Source organism: Globicephala melas, chromosome 10 (assembly GCF_963455315.2).
Source record: "Globicephala melas chromosome 10, mGloMel1.2, whole genome shotgun sequence".
Lineage (NCBI taxonomy): Eukaryota > Metazoa > Chordata > Mammalia > Artiodactyla > Delphinidae > Globicephala > Globicephala melas.
The window spans coordinates 33,883,123-33,906,274 of NC_083323.1; the positions used below are offsets into that span (position 1 = coordinate 33,883,123).

Below are 23,152 nucleotides of genomic sequence, written 5' to 3' on the forward strand. Positions count from 1 at the left end.
ATCTTGACATTTTCCCCAGTGCATTTCCTCCTTTTTCAGGTATTATTTTACAAGAGATTTCTTGTTATACAGAACTAACATAAATCAATCTATAACAGAGGAATTTGTTTAATACATTTATTCTTTTCAGAAGCTGCATGATCATATTTCATTGACTCGTACAATAGAAAAAAAATCTTACTACTAAAACAGAGTTTGTGGAGACGGGTGCATGGTAAACCTATTTAGTCTTTTCAGAGGTTCATTCTTAGATTTTAATGTTAAATAATAACAACTATTCATTTAAGCTGGTCTCACTGTATATCTTGACCTTTAGCAATTCCACACACAGCAGCTTATTGTGGTATCCTTTAAATATGAGAAATAAGAATGTTTTACTTTGCCATTAAGAGAAAAAGAAAAGAGTACTGTATGTTACATGGCCCATGAAATATTGGCAGTGTGCTCCTTGGCTTTCATTCGAAGAACTGCGATACTGGAGGACCTCCTTTCAAACTCTGGCTTTGTTTCAAATGCATGTCCATTGGTAGCCCCGGTAAGAAGAGAGTCAGTGAAAAAATTGTTGAGGGGCACATGGCTGAACTGGTTCTGGTGGTTTGAAAACCCTGTGTAACTGGAATCTGTCCGAGGCGAGTGAGAGTAAGGTGTCATACAGGAGGAAGTGTCACGTGGCAACATGCATGAAGTGACCACAGAACCACCACTTGCATTTCCTGCCCACAGATTGTTCTGAATCTGGAATATATAAAACAACAAATATTACATTTACACGTTCTCACTTTTGTTCCCTTACTTTTGTGAAACTGTATTTACGAAGTTTTGTTAGTTGTTCATTTTTTTGTTAGTTGTTCAGTTGTTTGCTCCTGTTGGGTGGTCTGTAATTTCATTCTGAGTACATCAAGCAATTACTGAAAAATAGTTATTTGAAAGATTCTTCTAGTTTGTTATACTGGAATGGATCACCAAAACCCACATATTTGACCACATAAAATACTCTCAAAACATGTCAATCTCGAGTATTCTTTTTATAGTCATGATTTTTAAAATGAAATCTGGAAGATTTAGTCATGATTCCTGACCAATTCATGTGCTTAGAAAAGTGGTTAAGAACATGGTTTTAAGTTTAAATATAGTTTTCATCTTTCTAAACAAAATTACACAATTGCGTTTGTTTTTTTAAATTCCACATCTGGACTCTTGATGTGGTAGTTTGTGCTGGAAACCAATGCTGATACGAGGCTGTTTGTTCTTCAGAGATATTTTTGATCAAACTCATTTTGGAAAATGTTCACTGTTTCATTGTTTTTCATATCCTATAGTCTTGAATACATAGCTCTGTGAAAAGGACAATTATACACATATTTTAAACATTTATTCTATGATTTATATATGATATAGTGAGGTTGCAGCAGAAGTATGACATGTAGAACAGATTTAGAATTCTAAAACTTGACTATTACCCAATAATGAAAGCACAATTGAGAAAAATATGCAAGTATTAGCAAAAATATCATATAAATATAAATAAAGTACTAGATAACATCTTATATAAGATTGAAAACTGGGTTATCATTTGTGCCCAAGAAATTCACAACTCATCTCATTAAATCTCTACAGGAAACATTTCAGTGCAATATTATCAGCAAATACAAATTTCTCTAAAGTTACTAGCATGTAAAAGAAACATTAAGTAGAATTTGTATACTATGAATTTTAAATAGGAGGTATATTAAACTAGCTATTTAAAGAAGGGCAAAAAAAAAGTGATCACATGCATGACTGAGAAGCACAGAGAAAATCCTGATAAACGGCAGGAGCTGGGAAAAAAGGAAAACGTTGCTTGGTATAGCATGGCAGAGAGATGCAGCCTTAGAAAACGAAATTTAAAAATTATATGCCTTATACAGTATTATTACAATAGATTTAGACTAGAACACAACAACAATATATATGTTTATCCCATCTGACTTTCTTTTCTCTTTTAAAATCATAATTAGAATGGAATCATCAATTATTTCCACACATATACAAGAACTGTTTTCTCATATTTATTTTTACATAGAAATTTCAGTCTGCTACATATAGCCTCTGCTATAGTCTTACAACACCCAGGCTGAAGCCATATTTTTTAAGACAACTTATTTTCAATTAATAGCCAAAAATATGTTTTAGAAATTTCTAGATTACACTGTAGAGATGTTACTCTGTCACTTAGAAAGGATCACAACCAGTTCTAAACTGAACAGCAAATATTATCCCTTAGGTGGTGCTTCAGTGATTGGCAAGATGCTCATTTTAGTATTGTTTAATAGTTCTTTATAGAAATATTTTCTAAGCTGCTTTAAATATGTCAAATCTGTGAGAGATACCTATAGACATCTAGCTAGCTATCTAGCTAGCTGTCCATCACGATTTGCATACATTATCAATCCTTAAATCGTCATGGGCTATGCTGTTTTAATTTTGGCTCATTCTAGTATATGTCTCCCACTTTAGCCAAAGTATGATGATTGGTGCCAGTGACTGCTGAGTTATGTATCTCAAACCAACAGGAGGGGCTGTTAATGTCATTAGTCTGTCAAACTAGCTCTTCTAACTTGATCTGGGTGATTTTCCTCTGACATTCAATCAAACATTGTGCTACACTGCAAAAACCACAGTCATATGTCTGACAAAAGGGCTTTCAGGAAATGAAAGTGAACTTGCTTGCTTACTTTTGAAAAAATAAATGCAAGGCAAGATAGTGGTGGAGAAAGATTATTTACATTTCATGTTTGTTAAAGGATCCCTCAACTTATACACAGTGTTGCTAGAATTTATTATTAAAATCATCTACTTGTATTCCAAATGCATAGAAATATATTTAACAACTCAGTCAAAAAGAAAAAATAAGGAGAGTAAAAGCAAGGAAGGAAATCTATGAATTTAAATTTAAAATATTTTTCCCCTGAAAGAATTAACAGTAATCTATGTATAAAATGAAAAGAAATTCTCCACTTTCCACGACATGAGCAAATATTGTTATTTTGATCAAAACTTCTTACCTGAACATGATCAAGCAAGTTAAATGAGTTACTTTTCATGAAATACAACATATAGAAATGTCTTCGGAACAGAACAGATTAATAAAGCAATTTACAAACAGCAATACTTCAGTTGGACTTGAGGGGATACCCAAATATTCTCATGGGTAGTGATGCTGTCACATGCTTTTACTGCTATGCCCTGTTTCCATGATCTCTATCACCCCTCTCTTCCCAGCCTTTCTTTGATTTTCAAATTTCTGGCATGTTTTCATTAGACTTTGGGGATCTAGTTGGTTTCTATATTAAAGTTAGATGCAAATCATAAAAAATAATATCCCCAGTGAACTGAGGTTTTGCTTCCTCTGAAGCATTCCCTCTGGATGTTTAAAACATCTGATGATGACGATCAAGATCACGCTCATGATAGCTAACAGTTATCAATTAATTAGCATGTGTCAAGCATTATGTTAAAAGCATGATGAAGACTTCTAATCGTTTTGACATCGGAAAAGGTATGTGCTTTTACTATCCCCATTTCGTAAAAGGTACAACTATAGAACAAAGAGTTTAAGAATCTCACCCAAGATGGCATAACTGCAATGGTAGAGGTCAAATCTGAACCCAAGAAATCTTATAAATGCTACAATGACATAAAAACTAGTCTTATGAGTTGAAATTGTTATTTACTTATTAATAACCCTAAGTTTTTGGTTGTTCATAGACTCCACTTTCTGAAAGCAAAATTCCCAATGATCGCTCACAACCGTTTTCTCATCCCCAGGCCTAACACAGCATATGAAAAACCCTTTATATACATTTATTAAATAATGGAAAAATCTCTTAAGAATATGAAATTTGGACTGATCCATCTTGCAGATGTAATCAAAGCTTTATGGACAATTTATGCTAATATATCTGAATTTTTTTTCATGATTTGAATGCTAGAATCACCATACTACAAAATCTTAACAGAAATCATGAAAATTACAAAGCTGGACCCTGTTGACTATATTTCCCTAGGCAGCTTTTTGGTTTTTTTTTTCTGTTAAACACTTACTATCCACCACAGATGCATCTTCCTGGAGATTCTGATTCATTAAGCAGGGGGTGTGGCCGAGGGGATTTGTACTAAAATAATGGCAATAGTAATACACACAAGCAATTCCTAAAATCACCTAGGATTAGGAAACGCTATTGAAGTCCAGCTTCTTTCCAAATGCAAAAAACCCTTGTACATTTTCAATTATGTTCGATTCCTGTGATAAGAAGCTCACCCTGTTTAAAAAACATTCCATTCCCTTTTGGAGAGCTCTGTAAAAAAGTGACTGTTATCTTTCTCTATCTATCTCTTCTATGTCTGTCCCTTAAAAGGATACAGAATAAGTAGCATCCTTCTTACATGGGAAAACCTTCAAATATCATCAGGTGACTATTATACAATCACAAGTCTCTTTCCTCTAAGGATTCCTCATATGACATGATTTCCAGACTGTATCATTCCAGTCACGTTCCTCTGGATATGCTAGAGGTTGTCAACACCCTTCACCCTTATTAACATCCAGCACTGACAACAGAATAATCTAGATGTCGTCTGATCACCGTAGGGATAACCCAGCAGGTATCATCTTTGTTCTAGATCATCTACTTCTGTTAATATTTGAAGGCGATATTTGATTGAACAACAAAGTCGTTTGAGCTTGTGGTTTAATAAATCTACTGCTGTCCAAGTGGGCTCGTTCTATGCCTCCTCCATCCCTCCACAAATCCTATTCTTGTAAGTGATCATTTTAAAATGATGCGCTAGAATCAACACATATTGTCTAAAACTGCGTATATATTTGTCAACAGAGAAGTCATACAAAAATCTTACTCTCTGACTTATTAAAAATACTGTATTTGCTGTTAAATTTTGGAATGAAAGAATGCACTTTTTTCTAAATAAGATCACTACTTTTCTTTTTTTTTAGACTAGTTTTAGACTAGTTCACTGACACCAAATAATTTTTTTGTAGGCTTCTAACTGTATAATATTCAAGGGCTTTACAACCAGGAACAGCATTACTGAATCATGTCCACATCCTTTTTTCACGTGTGCTTAAAAAAAAAAAGAAAAGAAAAATGAGAATAAAAGACTGCTTGCCTTTCCATTTTTTCTTCTTTGTGTTTAAAAGGAGTGGATAATCTAAAAATATTCAATGTTTTAATGCGGTTCACAGCATTTTTTAAAGTTCTGATGGTATGTTCAAAGCACTGTCCAGGGAACTTAGCCAACTACTTCCCATTAGCATGAATGGAAGTTCAGCTGACTTAGAACTCTCCACTTTGAACGTTTGCCCCTTAATGTTTTTCTAATCACGTAAAAACTTAATTATTCCATAACTTTGAATTTTGGAGGAAAGTTGATTTTTTTGTCTCTTTCCAAACAAATCAAATTCATTTAACATTCACTTTCCTTTCAAGGAATTAAAAGCAATGGCTAGGAAGGAGAGGGGTGATATATAAGTATACACATATATATTAAGAGTTCTTCACTGTGGATCTATATATGTCATGAATTGAATAGGGTAAATCATGGATAGGAAATTATAAATTTCATTTACCTTCATCATGGAAACTTGATACAGACATATTCTTTATATAACCAAAACTGTAAAGAAAATTTTAGTATGCTAAATTTGGTGTATATTTCTAATATATTTGCTGATTTTATTGTAGTGGGGAATTTTTCATACTTTTAAAAAACCTTTTAATGTAAGTTTATTAGTCTTTCCCTTAGTTGTAAAGTAGCATGATGTGTAAAAAAAAGCAAATAGTTTCCTGATTTATATACACTATATCCTACTGTTAGTGGTATTTATTGAGACACTAGCCAATGGAATTTAATCTGGATTTAATAGAAATACTGAAAAATGTGAGCATATATGAGTAATAACTGTTCCTTAATTTTAGAGCATCTCTAAAACCAACTATTTTTCTACTAAAACAAGTTTATTTAACCTTACTCCTCTACATATACACTGCTTCTACCAGCCACCAACATCTACATGTACACACATACATAGACACACACACACATCACGATACACATATTATCCTATCCTCACACTACCCTCACATCACAGCCCCAACACTTCCCTGAGGGAGTTAAAAGGTTGCTATAAAAAGACAGAGATCAGGGATTCACAAAGAGGTATTTGTGATGATGTTATAGCAATAGCTTCTTTGCATTAAAATCTGAAAGTTGACTTTGGTTTTTCCTGTTTGACAGAATGTTTACATTTATTGACTACTCTGAATATTATTCAATACTTACTATATAGATTTATTACCACATTATCACTATATAATTTAATTTACCTGATTTCTTATATGGTCTCTTTTAAAAATGAAAACATCACTGTTTACAAAAGCAGTTCAATTTTTTAAGAGACCATTACATTCTTTATTAGCATATCTGTTCCTTTAAAATTTAGAGGGATAAAATATTAAAAGAATCATATGCTTAGTAACTTGCAGATATTTTTAGCTGTTGTCTAAACTTAGGGTCCCATTAACTTTTCTAGTAACTACATCAGTAAGCTGCTGGCAGGGAGAAGGGGTATAAGTGTTTTTCTAAATAGTGAATTTGCTACCAGTGAATAACACACACTGAGACTTTGTGCATCTGGAAAAAAAAAAAATCCCAACTTGAATTAATTACGCAGTGAAAAGATCAATCTGAGCAAGTTTAGGTACTACCTGAGATAGAAATGAGGGTATGTTTTCATCAGTGCCCTCTTATTAGTGGAATTGTAATGAAAAAAATTTAAGATAATATACAAATACTAAGATTTGGGGGGAATCAATTTACATTTCAAAAATTCCAAAAATATATGTTTTCAGCACATGGTACTATTAAGTTGAAGGGATTAGAAATTATTTATTCATCAGAAAAGGACCACATGTTAAGTATTCATTGCTACTTTGAGTTCTTAAATAAAATTTCACCTTAGAAATGTATACAGGGATTTGAAACAAGAAAGAATGCCTTTTCTGTTAAAAAAAAAATCACTGTTAGATATAATAGTCATATGAGATTAATGAACTGAGAAGAAAACTGCTATATAGAAAAAATAAAAGTATATATCTCATTAGTGCAAAAATTAAAAGCATTAAGTCTCATGAGAAATGTTAATGTCTGAAAATTTTAAGAATGATACCATATAAAGGTATTTAAATTTTGTATTATTCGAATAATATTTGAAATATGCTCCAAGTCAAAGACAGAGGAAGCATTAAGAACATTTCTCGTTTCCTTTAGTGTTGAATGTGTTCTCAAATTTTGTATTAATTGTGATCATTTTTAAAAAAGATTCATAGAAAATCTCACCCTACATGCCTTAAAATGAAACTTTCCAAATCAACTCACTTAAGGAGAGAATAAAATCAAAGCACCTAGCATTTGCTATTTTTTTAATAATTATCTAGCAACAATTATCATATGAAGTATTTTCCAACTATTTGTCACCTTATTTTTCATGTATTTTAATACATGCATGGTAACTATTGCTGATTCATTTTTAATGACAATTCATCTATTAAAAATTTACAATTATAAGAAACAAAAATTATAATATAAATTAAGTTTTCTTTGTGAATTATTAACTTAAAATGTAAATCAAATATGCAAACACTTGAAGTATTTACACAGTATATTTTTAATCTTAGAGTCCCACATGGTGTCATGTACGAGATTTGAATTTATTCTTAAAATCCCGAGTAAAGTTATCAATTATATTCATCTTGTATTTGTGTTAACTATAATTTGAATTTTATTTTTGTGATTTTTAATTCAACTGTGCATTTGCACAAAAAATTTTTCCTATTTAACGCTCCATAATTTAAAAGAAAAAAGAAAACCCACAGACACATGTGGCCTAATAAATATGGCACACATAAAATTCTGGATTAAAGTATATCCTGAGGTTCACACTAACAATAATGGTTTGAACTGTAGGTTTTAATCCACAAGTCTGTTCTCATAGACTTCTCAGACTTTGATGCTTAATTTCCCCCCTGGTTCTTCTCTATTCTCCTATAAGGTAGTTTTCATATGTATGAGCAACATTGGCACTTCTCAATAATTTATTTTCATATTTATTACTTATTTTGGTAACCTACTCAATTTATTGATTTATTCTTTCCTCTTAAAATATAAAATATGTATGACAAATTCAGTTAAATACAATGCTTTAACAGTGGTCACTTATTAAAAGCAAAACAAAAACAAAAACAAACAGCTAAGTTATTACGACTATGTAAAGTCTTTAAGTCACATTAAATTTGAATATTACATTAAAAAAATAAATCTTTTATAGTCAACAACATGAATGCACTTTACTTTTTTTGGAGGATATTCTTTACCTCTTTAAAGAACCTGTACTTTCAACAAAATAAAAGAATTATTCACTGTCTGTGTCTAGCTGCACCTTTACCTGATACTAACAAAATCTACCTCCTACTACACGTAACTTAGTTTTAACATACACATATATGTGAAATAGTCTTTATATGTGTTTATATAAAATATATATGCATATATTTAATTAAATTAGCAACTTTATCCATTGTAAAAATTATATTAATTTGAATAAATTATGTCCTTCTATAATATTAAATATTTGTGCTTATAATCAGTGAGAAATTGTACAATACCACTATGACCTGCTGACCTGATGCTGTTAACATTTTTGTCCCTCCATTCATCATGAGGGAAGTTTTATTGTATCACAATATATGACCATCTTATTGGTTGTTGGACAGCTATGAGACTGTTCATTACACAATGCATCAAGTATAGCTATATTATTAACATTTTTTAAAGACCTTGGGATCTTTGTTTACTTCAAATATTTGGGAAAAATAGAAATAATAGTGATAAAAATGTGATACTTTTTCTAAAGGTAAAAACTGCTCCAGAAAAAAAACAAAAAACAAACCTGCTCCAGATACCTTTAAATCACTAAACCACGGTGGTGAAAGAAAACAAGTTTCATATTCCTTATTTAGATTAAGCAAAGGTAAACATTAAGATTAGGACAGATACTTGTGAGAGAAGAAAGTAGGGTGCACAATATCTTCAAATCACTATTTTACAGAAACTTTAACATTTCCTTTTATTGTATAATAACAATGTTTGAAGTACATTTGTTAAACTAGAAATATTATACAGCTTTCATCTGTTTTTTTAAATTACTCCAGTTACTACAAATTATCTATAACTTGAATCCAACTCTTGGTATGTTCAAACTCCAAGTGGCATATATTTATAAAGTCATCAATTAAACAACAGAAAGCAAAAATACTGCATGGGTCTTTTAGTGCATTTGGAATATATAGATTTAATTATGATTCTCAATATATACTAAGTAAAACCTCATTGAAAATTTTGGTGGGAAAATCTTCAACGCTTTTTTTGAAATTTTTGATGAAAATTTTTCTTCATGAGAAAATAATTTTGGTGGATTAAGAATATACTCAAATTTTCCCAAAGCTACCATATTTGTTCATCCTAATTTAAAGAAGAAAGTGTATTTAACTGAATTTGATCTTTCTCTAGATCCCCAAATAGTAAATATACTCACAGATTGGATGAGCTTAAATGCTACAACACAAGGGAAAATTCAAACCACTTAGCTACCTCTCTATTGCAGAAAAAAATTAATAATGATTAATGGCTATCATAGAACCATGACTATTGAGCACTCATTATGTACTAGGCAATATCCTAAGAACTCTGCATAAACTATTTTGTTTAATCCTCACGAATAACATATGAACTTGTATCACCATTTTATAAATGAAGAGAAACGTTCCTAGAGGTTAATTTATTTGCCAAAGGTCTAAAAATCTATTAAGTGGCAGAGCCAGGATTTGAATCCACAACTCCCTAATTGTGCAGCCTACAGTCATACATGAATCCATGACCCATCCCAAATCTCAGGATTTAGCTGCAATGACTGTTTAGAAATCACTCTAATCCTCTCCGTAACAGAAAAAGTATCCTCATCATCATCATCACCATCATCATCATCATCATCTACACTACTAAGACCACCAACTCTAGCACCAACAATACCTCAATCTTACAAATAAAGACTCTGAAGATCAAGGAAGTCCGGAGACTTACCCAAAGTTACTCAGCTAGTAAATGATAAAGTTAGTGTACTTTTAATCCAAACTAAACCTAATGGCATGAAATTAGCTCTTCTTTAAGAATGAAGGCTGCTATAATCTCCTAGAAAATGTTTATAACTTAACAGAAATATTTTATTCACTAAAATTAATTATTTTAAAAATGCTTTGGTTTTGGGCTTCCCTGGTGGCACAGTGGTTGAAAGTCCGCCTGCCGATGCAGGGGACACGGGTTTGTGCCCCGGTCCGGGAAGATCCCACATGCCGCAGAGCGGCTGTGCCCGTGAGCCATGGCAGCTGAGCCTGCGCGTCCAGAGCCTGTGCTCCGCAATGGGAGAGGCCACAATAGTGAGAGGCCCGCGTACCGGGAAAAAAAAAAATGCTTTGGTTTTGATAAATTAGAAACAAGTTAGAATCTAATGTTGATAGATATGTGCTTGCTTCTTAAACTCAAGGACAAAATTATGTAGGTCTCTAATTGGTTTGGTTTTCTGGGTCTAGTTTGCATCAAGAAGTGTTTGCAGAATTTGTAATATCTAGTTTGTAATCTGTCCACAAAGCAGGAGATTTTGTCTGGATCATTTGTATAACCTCTGTGCCTAAAACAATACCTGGCATATATTTGTTTGATAAAATGCAAACAACTCTGCAAGAAAAACAAATTAAGCTGCAAGGGGTCTACAAAATCTTTCTAGTCTATTCTTTTCAAAGAGGAAAAGTTAATTGCTTAAGACCACAGAGCTGGTTAATATCAGAGATTCAGAAACCATCTGTTTTATTAAAAATAGACTAGTTTTTGTTTTATAATGTACTCCTGAACAGTGAAGTGAACCAGTACTTTTTTTCACATCTATTCAGTGTATACATAATTTGCTTAATACTGTGGTGATACAAATGTGAATAAGAACTGAATCATCTTTTAAATACTTTACATTCTAAATGTGTGGGAGACATTTTACACAATCCACCACAATGTCAATGAGAAAGTGATGCGCTGATTGAGGGAAAATTGAGAGGAGGCTTCATGGAAGAAATATGGTTTAGGTGAAGGGAAGGGAATTCAGGATAGAGGGAAACAGACTTAGCACAAGCAAGGAGACTCTTTTCTAAAATATCATGTGTTGGAGAATATCAAGTAATTTAATTTAGCTATACAGTGTTGACAAATAGCAACTGATATTGTGACCCAAAATAGAGCTTTAAAAACTAACAGCTTTTCACTACATCAAAATATACTGCCTTTAGAGTACATTACTACTGACATCACAGCACTCACTTATTTGTTTGTTTGCTATCACATATGATGAGTAAGTTTAAGAAAAAGAATATCTTAAACAGTCTAAGAAGTATCTACATTTTTAAAATGTTTTATATTATTATTTTACAAATTTAAAAAATGAAAGCATTTTTCCTTACCAAAGTAATGCGATGCTTTAGGGTCAAAATTGAACTATTTCAACACCGTATTGGATTAGGGAGACTCCAACATAATGTTGCATAAAAAGCCTGGGACTCCTAAACTCAAGAAACTTGGGCTCAAATTCAATGAGTTAATGGCTATAAGAAGGAAGCCTGGCTTAAAATAAGCCCTCAACTGGTAGTTACTATTTTTACTGTTACAGCTGTTGTTACTATAGTGTAATGAAGACCAGTGGAAACAAAGTATTTAGAACATTTTAGAAAATATTAATTACTATTCACAAATAAACATTATATGTTATATACATATACCTTTATGCTAGGTAAGATTATGATACACAGGCTTATTTTTATGAGCAGGCTTAAGGAGATCATTTTGTAAACCATTTCTGGTTTTGATGTATTTCTGTGTATGCTTTTGTTTCCCTGCCAAATTGCTAATTCTTTATTTCTGTCCTGCCGCCAACATTTTCTAGTTCCAACATTTTGTAATTAATAATTTTTTTTCTGTAATTAGTAACAGTAACCAAATTCAGTGTCTTACTGCATTGAGTTGGTTAGGCTCTATTTCAGTTCCTATTTTTCCCATTATAAACTTCTATTTTTAAGCCACATAATAAAAAAAAAATTTCCTTAGGCTGAGTCTTGAGAGACATGATTTTTGCATAATTATTTTTTTTCAAACAAACTAAAAAATGTCAACCATATATTTTTAAGTTAAAATGGAATTTTCCCCTGACTTTATCCAATACCTACAGTGGGGAGTGGGAGATGCTTGATTTCAGAATTTTTGGTAACCAAACATTAAATGACTTACCAATACAGAAAAGTAGTGTGGACTCATCAGTACTGATTTTTATCATTGTTAATGAATTGCACTGTCAAAATAACTTCAACATATGATCTCTGCATTCCCATACTTAAATTATGAGGTGGTGTAACCAATGTATATAAGTTATGGAGAAGCCACAAGAAGAATTAGTGCAAATTCTGTTATCTGTGAGGGGAATTTTTTTTTTAATTTATCCTTTGTTGGAGTGAAAAAGACTATCAAATGTACAATTTGATTTTACCATTTCCTTTCCTGCCTGAGCTACTAGGTGACCTCATTCTGCTAATCGTTAATGTCACAAGCTATGAGGCACAATAACATAGTAGCAAGATAATTTTAGGAAAAAAGGGTGACTAGTTATATTGTTATATTAAGCTTTTGTATAGAGCTTAATTGGTCCAGGCACTATTCTACATGTTTTATGATACACTAAAGAAGAAAGGGGGGTTAGAGATAAGGCAACCAAAAGCAAGGAGCAGAAAAGTGGCAAATAGAAATGGTAACAAGGAAAGGAATGAATATTGAAATAATAAGGTGAAAAAAAGACACATCACAGTCAAGTGTTGTGGGACATATCAGTAAGACTGTTTAAAGTCCATTTGAAAAGAGTTCATAATTTGTGACTTTATTAGTTCTAAAGTCACCAACAGTCAAGTAGTTCAAAATTATATGCAGTATATGCCATCTCCGTTATTTTTTTAATTGTTATTTCACTGGTTGTGAGAACATTCTCTGCTCCCCTGAACTAAACTGCAATTTGAATAATGCAACTTAAGCTCCTTTGGTATTAGTTCATCATTCAATCATTCAAACATATTCCCTGGGAGAGACAGTCTATTGTGGGAATTAGGATCTTGCCCTTGAGAACTAGACTGGCTCTGCTCAAATCTGGGTTCACTACTCACTAATGAAAGTGAGTAAATACCTCACCTCTCTGTGCCTCAGTTTCCTCATAAGAAAAATGGGAATAATCAACAACACCTACTACATAAGGTTGTGGTAAGGATTAAATGAGTTAATATATGGAACCTAGTTAGAACAGTGCCTGACAGTAAGGGCTACAGTCGTGTTAACAGCTAGGAAAATAGCAGTGCCTGATCTCACGGCACTTACAGCCTAGAGGACAAACATCCTCACAGCACTTTGTTTAGAACTCAACTAGGACACTCAAAATATTTGGTGAATAAAATTTCATTAGCCCTGTGATGTTAAGTAACCAGGAGTATATACATGCTTTTAAAATAGGAGAAAATACAAAGGAGCTACTTTAAGATAAAATTTTTAAAGTGAAAGAAACAAGATTCTTCTTAAGGTAGGTATGGGCATTTATTCAAAAGGTACCCATAATGTTGGTCTTCTGGCAAACTGCAGTGGCAAGGCTTAGCTGTAACAGTCTTTTATAGACTAAGGAACCATTTGTGTGATCACAGACCAATTTTTTTTACCTCATCTGGGTCTGGTTTCCTGACTTCTAAAATGAAGGAATTGAACTAGGTGATCTCTAAGGCTCTTGTTTGCATATAATATTACATTAATAAATTTGGTGGATTTATCTGGAGGAATGAAGTTCTCAAAATAGGGTTTTAAAAAATCATGAAAAGCACAAGAACAAAAAGATAGCATGAAATTAAAGGACTGAATTCATGCTCACAGGGTATGAATTTACAGTTAAAGAAAACGAATACCCTTAAGTTTGGGGCTGAGATGATTTGTTTACTGGACTATCAAGGTATTCTACCAGCATATATGTTACATATTTGTTTTCAAAGTAGTCTGTTACAACGCATATCATTAAACAATCAGGAATGAAATAACAGATGGTTTAAAAGTTCCTTATGATACACATGTCCTTTATCATGTATCAAATACAATTTTGAATATTATAATTCAGTATTAGGAAAAAGTAATACCCAATTAGAAAGACAAAATTTATTTATGTGAATTACAAAGTATGAAAAAAAACCCTCTCTAAATTAAAAGGAAAAATTATAGGAAACAGAATTTCTAAATATTCTTTGAAATGAGATGAGAGCTCCCATTATAAAAGAAGTCTTTCTTAACATGATACATTCAAAAAATTATGTCCAGTACTAATTCTATATATGTTTTATGTCACAAAGGACTAAATGTTTCCTCGAAACAATGAGCAAATTCAAAGCTGAAAAGACAACATAGTTTTAAGTGGAACTTAAAACTGAAAAAAAGATGGTTTTCAGTGAAACTGAAGGTGTCACAGGCCACATGTGACACCAGGTTATGGTATGGTTCATAAAACAACAGCCACAGAGATAGCATGCCAAGCAATGCTTTATGTATTTTAAAAGTTAACAAAGGGAGTGAGTAGAGAAATTAAAAGACATACTACTGAATGATGCTACTTAAGTTGTTTCAATGTATACCAAAGAAGAGACCCTGAAATATTTTTAAATGAATGGTTCTAGAAAAATAAATTAAAATAAATAAATAAATATTTTAGTAAAATAAAAATCTAACAAACATGGAAAAATTCTTTTGGAGATTAAAATTTTCATTCTTGGCTATTAGATATAATAAAGCTTATACTAGCCCTTTTAAGAATATACAAACCACACCTATGCCTCTCAGTGTTCTGTGCAGTTTACCATACCTGTGGATAGCTGTCAGTCCTTGGCAAAACTGATATGTCATAGGTGGCAGCAAAGTGGCTTTTAGCTTGCTGGATTTGGCCATAACGTTCTCTTTTTCTCCACTTGGCCCTTCGATTTTGAAACCAAACCTAATTTTTTAAAAAAGTAGAATTTTAGGCAAGGAATAGTTGATAATGCAAATATGATGTTCAAAGACTTCAAATTAGAAAGGTAAACCAGGTCAACATAATTACTAAAAAGGGAATTTTTTTATATTAGAAAAGGATCCACAAATTTTACTTTCTGTTTTACCCTGACAAGTGCCATGTCCATGAGGCAATATAATTTAATACAAAGAGACAAGACATTTTCAAAAATTTATTTAATACATCTGAGCCTCTGTTTTTTCATTTACAGAAAATAAAAAAGAATTAGATTATATGACCGTGAAGATTCCTTGTATCTTCAAATTATCACAGATAATAATCCCTCTCTCACAGAATGCTGCAAGTCTGGAAGACATTCATAACTTTTTAGTTTGGGGCTATGTATACAACATTAACCCAGCCAATCTATAACCAAATTAATATCTGGGTCTGTCAAAACAATTGGCTCTTCTGGGTTGTACCCAGACTTAGAAAAACTTAGAAAAATGTAAACATAAAGATTATATCTAAAACATATGGCATCAGCAGAAATATCATGATTATTTAGAAACAAAAACCATTAGGATTATATATTATATTGATTATGATAAAGACTTTGGGTAAAATGGTATCATCTGAAGCTGAACTATGGTTTTAAAATATACAAATTGTTTATTATGTAAATGACACCACTTACTTATTTTCTCTTATAGAAAATGCTCATAAAATCTTCAAAATCATTTATCCAATTTAAAAGACTTACGGGTAATGTAAATTAAAAAAGAAACAGAGCAGGTATAATCAACTGTCAAGAAAGCCTGTGAGTTAGTACGGCCTCTACAGGGTCACTAAACTGCCTTCCAAATCTCTCTAATTAATTGCATAGATGAAATATCCATTATAACACCTATCTCCCTCAGAGGGTTAAATATTAACTAATTCACACTTGTAGCTTTCCAGAATCATCATTTTAATATTTTAAGGTATTAAAGCTCTCTTTAATACAGCTCTCTATACAGAAAATTATATTCAATATGTATAATTTGATATTCAATATGTATAATTTACATAAGCAGCTTTCAGGAAGCTCTTTAGTCTTTACAGAACTATATTCAGAATATAAAATACTTAGGAAAGAAGCTGGAAATGAAGTATAAAAATGCAAATTGTAAAAAGCCTTTCATTAAACTTTATTTGAAATTTTTACTCTTTTTCATATTCAATTCTAATCTTTTATATCTTTACCTTCACACTTATGGAGACATATTAATACTCAGTTTGGTGCGTAAGCATGTATTGTAAATTTAAGATGGCACTTTGAAGAGTTTTCAGCAATTAAAAGAAGGCAAAGACAGCTACCTGTTCAGATGGTTTCTTAGAACACTGCTGGGAAGTGTGTATTATCCACTATATTCAGGGCTTAAGACAACATCAACAACAAAGCAAAACAGAACACACTTTCTTGCTCTCTCCACAGCAGGAGCATACTGAGGGAATTTAGTAATGAGGGCTTTTCTACTGAGAAAAAGACCTTGACAGTCTCCTTAAAATGGGTGCCAATTACCACTCTGATGTGAAAAGCAGAAAAGAGAACCATCTGAGTAAATTAGGTTCAGGCTGGCTCTCTATGCATGTTCTTAGACAAAAATTAATCAGAACTTGCTGAAATGATAAGGGGAAAACATGCTTTGTGCACAGCTGATCACTGTGTGTGTGTAAACACATTTTTCTATGGTTACAAGTATAACTAATTTACATATATGAACACAAGACCAAAAAACACACATGTGGGGGGCTTGTGTTAACACTTGACAGTTCTAAAATTCTTCCTTAGCGTTGACTTTCTATACATTTACTTCCTGAACTAAGGTAAAGTAACCATTTGTCTCCGCAAACTAAAGCAAAAATCTGCTGCTTGGTATTCCTGCACCACCAGATGTTGTCTTTACTGATGTATAAGGGCCTTACAATGGCTCAATCTTCAGGAGGAATACTATTACTCCACTCAGAAAAAATTTTTTATTTATTTCTCTATTCTAGTGGTTTATGGGAATTTCAAAATTCAAATTATTTTATTTGGAGTAGTAAAAACACACACAAAGAAAAAGGTTATTCTCCTGAATTATTGTTACTTAGGAACTAATAAAATATAGTTTCAAATATCAAGGCTAGTAAAAATAAAATACACTTAGGAGGTAGAATTTTACCCAGTATTTTAAAATTTTTTTCAAATTATTAAGAAATTTAGTATATTGAATCATCCAATTTTATAATTTGAATATAACATATAGATATAATTTAACTGAATTTATATATTTAAAAATTACTTTAAGATTATTATTCCTATTGCCTCTGCAAAAATCATATAAATTATCTAGATTTTTAAAATTATAATGGAAGGGCATGTACTGGCAATTCCTGGGGCGAGAAAATTGTAGATGAACTATATGATCTTTCTTTAATTATGTATAGTGAAAATAGTTTATGGTATACATAACAACTGGGAGTTTGTGAGACTGCTTCATTTTTCCTTGTTTTATTATAACCCCAACCTCAGTAAAATTATAGACGTATGGACCACTATACAAAGAAGTTACCAATATAGGGTATCTAACCTCAAAAGAACTTCAACGGCTGATAAAATAGAAAAATAAAATACATGGATTACTAGATTGAATAGCTATGACTAGTTTTTTGTCCTTTAAAAATCACTTTTTGAAATCAGAAATTTGTTCATATTCTGTTCTTTTAAAATAATCATTACTTTTTATGCCTATGTAATAATTCAAGTGTTCTTTTCTTTTATACTTGTGTGCGAGCTGTCAAATCCTTTGCAAGTAAAAAGTAACTTTAGTAGACTTACATGCTACACTTACATACTACACCGTTCTACATCTTCAGTAGGAGAATCGGTTTCTTCCTTTGTAGTAAAACACAACTATGGATCAAACCCTATCCCCCCTCCAACTCCGCCTTCCAAACACACACACACACACACACACACACACACACGCAAGCCTTCATTTGGCTCCTACCTGGACCCTGGCCTCAGTCAGCTCAGTCCTCAGAGCAAGCTGTTCTCTGACGTATACATCCGGGTAATGGGTTTTCTGAAAGACCTTTTCCAGCTCCTCCAGCTGCAAGCTGGTAAAGGTGGTTCTGTGTCTCCGTTTCTTACTGCTGGATACGTTGCTGTCACATTTATCCCCAAGTTCATCCAGTTCTCCCTTCTCTGGCATCCCTTTCACGGGAGACATCCGGAGACTGTTACAGTTGTCCATAGCTCTATTTAGTTCGGTGTGAAGAGGCTGTCCTTCTACTTTAGTGATCCCATAGTTCACTGTACCCAAAGGGGGAAAACAACAGTTCTCAGGATTGCAAAACATGGATGAAGGACTTAAGTTGAAGTAATTTAGAGCATCAGGCAAGCGGTCCATTATGATTTATTGTGCCAGTATTAATTTGATCATCACATTATTAATTCACTTCGGGCAGGTTTAGAATCATCTAAAAATGTGTACATGGAACTCATATAATTTGTCAAAACACACAGTTCTATTTTCCAGGATTAATGTAATGTTTATGCACATAATTTATAATCAAATTAAAAGACGCTCTAGTTCAAAAAAATCTAAGTGAGCCAAATTTAATATGTCTTATTTATTCACAGCAGACAAAAGTAAGCTACTTACATGGCTCAAAAAGGATATTTCAATTTTAAATACTACCCGTAAACCAAAATCCAAACTCTTTTCAAAAGTTATGTTTCTCCTCCACACAAAACCTATGGACTATAAAGATATGGTATTGTTTCCTACTGTATTTCCAATATTTCAACTGTATATCATGTCTGCATTTACATTTTTTATTTCAAAAAGCGACCTACTAAGTTAAAAAATGAATTTTCCATCAGTTTCTGTGTGTGTTTCCTACAGAAAATAATAAGATTTAGGTAGACTTCTTTAGCTTAAAAACTCATTAGCAGTTCTTTCTAAATTTGTCAAATTTATGCTTAACTCATGAAACATGTTTTAAGACAGAAAGCTTTACTCTTCCCTCTAGTAAAGCACGGAAATTAAAACATCTATTAAAAGATTACAAAGGATGTCATCTGGCATTCTGTTTAGGGGTGCTTTAATTTTAGTGATTTCCTCCAGATTTGAGTGCATGCTTGGCAGTATGATATAAAACGAAAATATATCATATGGTGCCACACACACACACACAAATGTAATGGAGGCACATAATGCCACGGGAAGCATTTTTTTAAGTCAGTCCTGCCACAACAATGATTTCCAATGAATTGTTATACTTTTTTCGTTTCTGTCTATCTTAAAATTCTCTCATGATGTATTTTTACAACTGCTTTAATCATCATACAAATGTATTGAACTCTAGTACCTAGGTAACTTAAATACGGAAGAGTATTTAGGCAAAAAAAGATGTGAGGTAAAACTAAACAGAAAGAAGAGCCTGGACATTAACAAACAATACGGTTTTGTCTCCGCGGGCAGAGTTAAATGGGGAACTGCGGTAATTAGGGATGGGGGAGGGGAAGCAGGCGTGAGGGTAAGGGCATCTCAGGAGAAAGACTTCCTAAATTTAGCGGACTGCTTGTTGCCTACATTTATCTTACTTAATACTTTCCTATTAAAATCCCTCCTAATAGTATGATGTTCTTTAAAAACTTGATAAAGTATCAAAAATCACCTATTTCTCTTCTTATTTTTGGAATCCCGACAATTTAAATAAAAATTATGATTGAGTCGGATCCAGCTGTCAACAGAGGACATTTCAGAACCATTTTTTAAAAAATCCTGTCCATAGAAATAACTTTATGTATACCTCTATAAATTTCAAAATAAAAATATTACAATGTGAAATACAGCCAGAAAGCCAAAACTTCAGTGTATTAAAATAAATTGTTTTTGCGTCTTCCTAAATAAATGACTGAGATTTAACTGATTTACTCTATTGTTTGCGCCTTTATTTTTTATTTAACCTTGCAAGTCAAAAGTTACTTGCAACGTTGAACAAAATAAGTAAAATATACGAGGTCGTTTTTTAAGCTTATTGCGTACTAGGTATTTAGAAAAGGAGCTTCTATGAGCCGGTGCCTTGCCAGATTTTGAACTACCATTAGAATAGGGGGCGGCAGGCTTGCTGTAAATATTTCACACTTATTTCGTTTGTTATTTTAAAACAACCCGCTCCTTACAGCTTAACTGTGGAATATATACAATGATAAGGAAAAGTCCTCTTGGAATTGTAAACTTGCTTTAGCTGTCGCGATCTAAAAAAAATACGTTTGTATTGGGTTACAAGATAGAAAAGATAGATGGTTTGTTTTGATAACATTTTGACTTTGAGATACTTGGCCATCCAAAGTTAAAGATTTCATCCAGAAGCATTCCGAAAGTCTTCTGAGGTGACTTCTACGTGGAGTCAGAAAAATAGACAACGCAGAATTCGGGAGTGAGTGATTATATTGAAGATTCTTTGCCCGAAGCTATTTCAAGTGATTTGGCGTTTAACAAAAATGTATGTTGTTGTATCGCAAACCCAAAGAAGTAGAAATCACAGATCCCCACAAGCTAATCTAGTAACCCTCTAACTTCACAAAGAAAAATATCGTTGCGTCTTGAAAAGTAAAAAGCATTTTTCACCTAAGTTTTCTTATTCGTGACGGTAGTGACGTCCTCTAACGAGCTGTGATGGATTTCAGCTCCTCCTGCCTGGGCAGCTCGGCGGGCTCGCAGAGGAAGCGCGCTGTCTTGACTCAATTACGCTCTATTTAGCGCCCTATCAGTTTACAGGGGGGTCCTGGATAGAGGGACTCCAGGACCCGTGGAGGACAGCGAAAGGAGAACCGCGCGGAAGTAACCGGGTGCGGGTTCCTTCCTTGGCTCTGCAGCAACCAAAACTCCGCTTCCTAAAATAAGCAGCGTTCCACTGCCTTCCTCCGCCCTCCAGCTCTCTCGCTCCCCCTCCCTCCCTCCCTTCCTTCCTTCCTTCCTTTTTTCCTTCCTTCTTCCTTCCTTTCCTCCCTCCCTGCCCCGACCACTCCCCGCACTCCGGATTTGCGGGTGGGCTTCCGCGACCCCGGCTGGAGCAGTGGACTCACCGCTGCCGTCCTGACAGGGCGAGGTCCTCTCCAGGCGCACGTGATGCTCGGCGCGGGGCAGGGGCCCGAAGGCCTGCACGCATTTGCCCGCCGACGCTTTGCTGTAAAAGGACTCATTGTCCAGCGTCTCCATAACGTGCTCCAACGCGCCTCCTGCGCCCATGTAAAAGTTACTGTTTTTACTCGGTGGGCTCTTGAGGGCAAACTTCTCGCTCAGAAACTCCATAATCCTGGAAAGCTGTCTCGGAGCTACTGGAGCTCGGAGGCTGGAGCGCGCTGGGGGAGGGAGCGAGGGGGCGGGAGGAGGGAGGGCCAGAGAGGAGCGAAGGGGAAGCAGGCGCTGCGGCGCGGGGAGCTGCCCGGCTCCGAGCCCTTTAAGACGTCCCGGCTGGAAAGGGGGCACCCGAAGTTGCTTTTATATCTTGAAACTCAGCTGGGCTCCTCGGGCAACCTCCCAGTTCTAATGAATATGAAAATAGGCAGGCGACTAACTCCACCCCGGACTCCCCTCCGCCCCCACCCCACCCCCATCTTCCCCCACTTACCCGGGAAGGGCGCGTCCAGGCCTAGGTTAGACAGCTCCATTTCAGACAAATGCCATCAGGGATGAGGCCACGACACCCAGAAACATTGCCGTCGTGACAGTGGACTGGCATTTCGGAAGAGCTCGGTGAGATCGCAAAGCAGTTAACCCTCCACTCCCCGCTCTCTGCGCCCTCCCGGGCCGCCCGCCCGGCACCCGGTCCCCACCCCACCCCCACGCCGGCCACTCACTACCAGAAAGATTTAGAGGCGTCTTACGAACTTGAAAGGAAGTACTGCTCTAAAGGGCTTTTACTTCATCCGTAAATCGTTTATGTGGAAGATCCACATTGATCCGAAGCCCAAGAAGCCGGGTACGTTGGCAGCTATTAACTGGGATGGCCGTGGTAGAGGGGCCGCTTCTCCTTCCAATCCCGAGGAGCTCGGCGTCCGGGGCTCTCGGCGCTCACGAACTCGTGGCCTTTTCTTTCTTTCTGGAATGCGGTGGCGTATGGATGTGGTGGCAATGGGAGAGGAAAGCCGAGCAAGAGGCACTGAAAACATTATACCGATACCAACCTGATTTCCCCACCCTTCTTCCACCCCTCCCCTTGGTCCACGATTTTATCATTAGATCCAGATTATTTTAAGAAACCCCGATAGGAAAAGTACCTCCTAAGGGCCCCTAGTATAGGCCAGAGAGAGGTTCGTTACACAAAGGGGTTTAAGTACGAGGAAGGCCTTCAGGGTGGTTTTCAAAAGATTATTATTTTACTCTTAAATGGTCGCGGTCGAGTTTGAAAAGCGCGTTCGGGGAGCGACGGGCGCGCGCGGAGCTGGGCCAGGACCCCGGTCCCAGCCCGAGGGGATGGTGGGAGGCTAGGGAGCTGGCCGCTCCCTGAGGGCAGGCAGCACTGCGGAGATGAAAGCCCCTCTGTGAGGCTTCGGGACTGCCTTTGGCTTCGGAGGAGCCCGCCGCGTCGGAGGGAAGAGCGTTCAGCGCCTTGGGCAAGGAAAGGCCGCCATTAGCAACAGGCCTCTTAAACTGGCAAATAGGGTGAAAACTCCCACAAGTTGGGGACTACGGGTTGCGCCCTCCAAGGGAGGCCTCTACCCGACGGCCTTTTTCACACAGGCCCTTGCAGCGCCCGTCGCGTCTCCCCAGGACAGCCGGGCAGTCACCCCGCTGCCTTGGGCACGCGGGGCAGCCCCGACGCTGGGGTGGCGAGGCCAAGCCCAATTCTGGCGAGCCTCCGGATGGGCTCGGGAATTTCCACTTTCTTCGGGGTGTTGGCTGTCCTAGG

The 23,152-nt window shown here is 35.1% G+C and overlaps 1 protein-coding gene across 1 annotated transcript; it reads right to left on the reverse strand.

The window, feature by feature from the left end:
• Nucleotides 1–414: 414 nt before the first annotated feature.
• ALX1 (ALX homeobox 1) lies at nucleotides 415–21,552 on the reverse strand. Its single transcript, XM_060306892.1, has 4 exons — nucleotides 21,327–21,552; nucleotides 18,238–18,542; nucleotides 15,077–15,205; nucleotides 415–735 (listed from the first exon to the last, which is right to left on the reverse strand). Exons 1-4 carry the CDS (start codon nucleotides 21,550–21,552, stop codon nucleotides 415–417), a joined length of 981 nt encoding a protein of 326 aa, XP_060162875.1.
• Between the last annotated feature and the right edge of the window lie 1,600 nt (nucleotides 21,553–23,152).

Excerpts from the sequence above, each read along its gene's own strand:
- ALX1 (XM_060306892.1), bottom strand. The coding sequence starts at position 21,552 with ATGGAGTTTCTGAGCGAGAAGTTTGCCCTCAAGAGCCCACCGAGTAAA. Across the intron at positions 18,543-21,326 it reads GCCCTGTCAGGACGGCAGCG|TGAACTATGGGATCACTAAA; the intron begins GTGAGTCCACTG and ends CTTTGGGTACAG. Across the intron at positions 736-15,076 it reads GGACTGACAGCTATCCACAG|ATTCAGAACAATCTGTGGGC; the intron begins GTATGGTAAACT and ends TATATATTCCAG.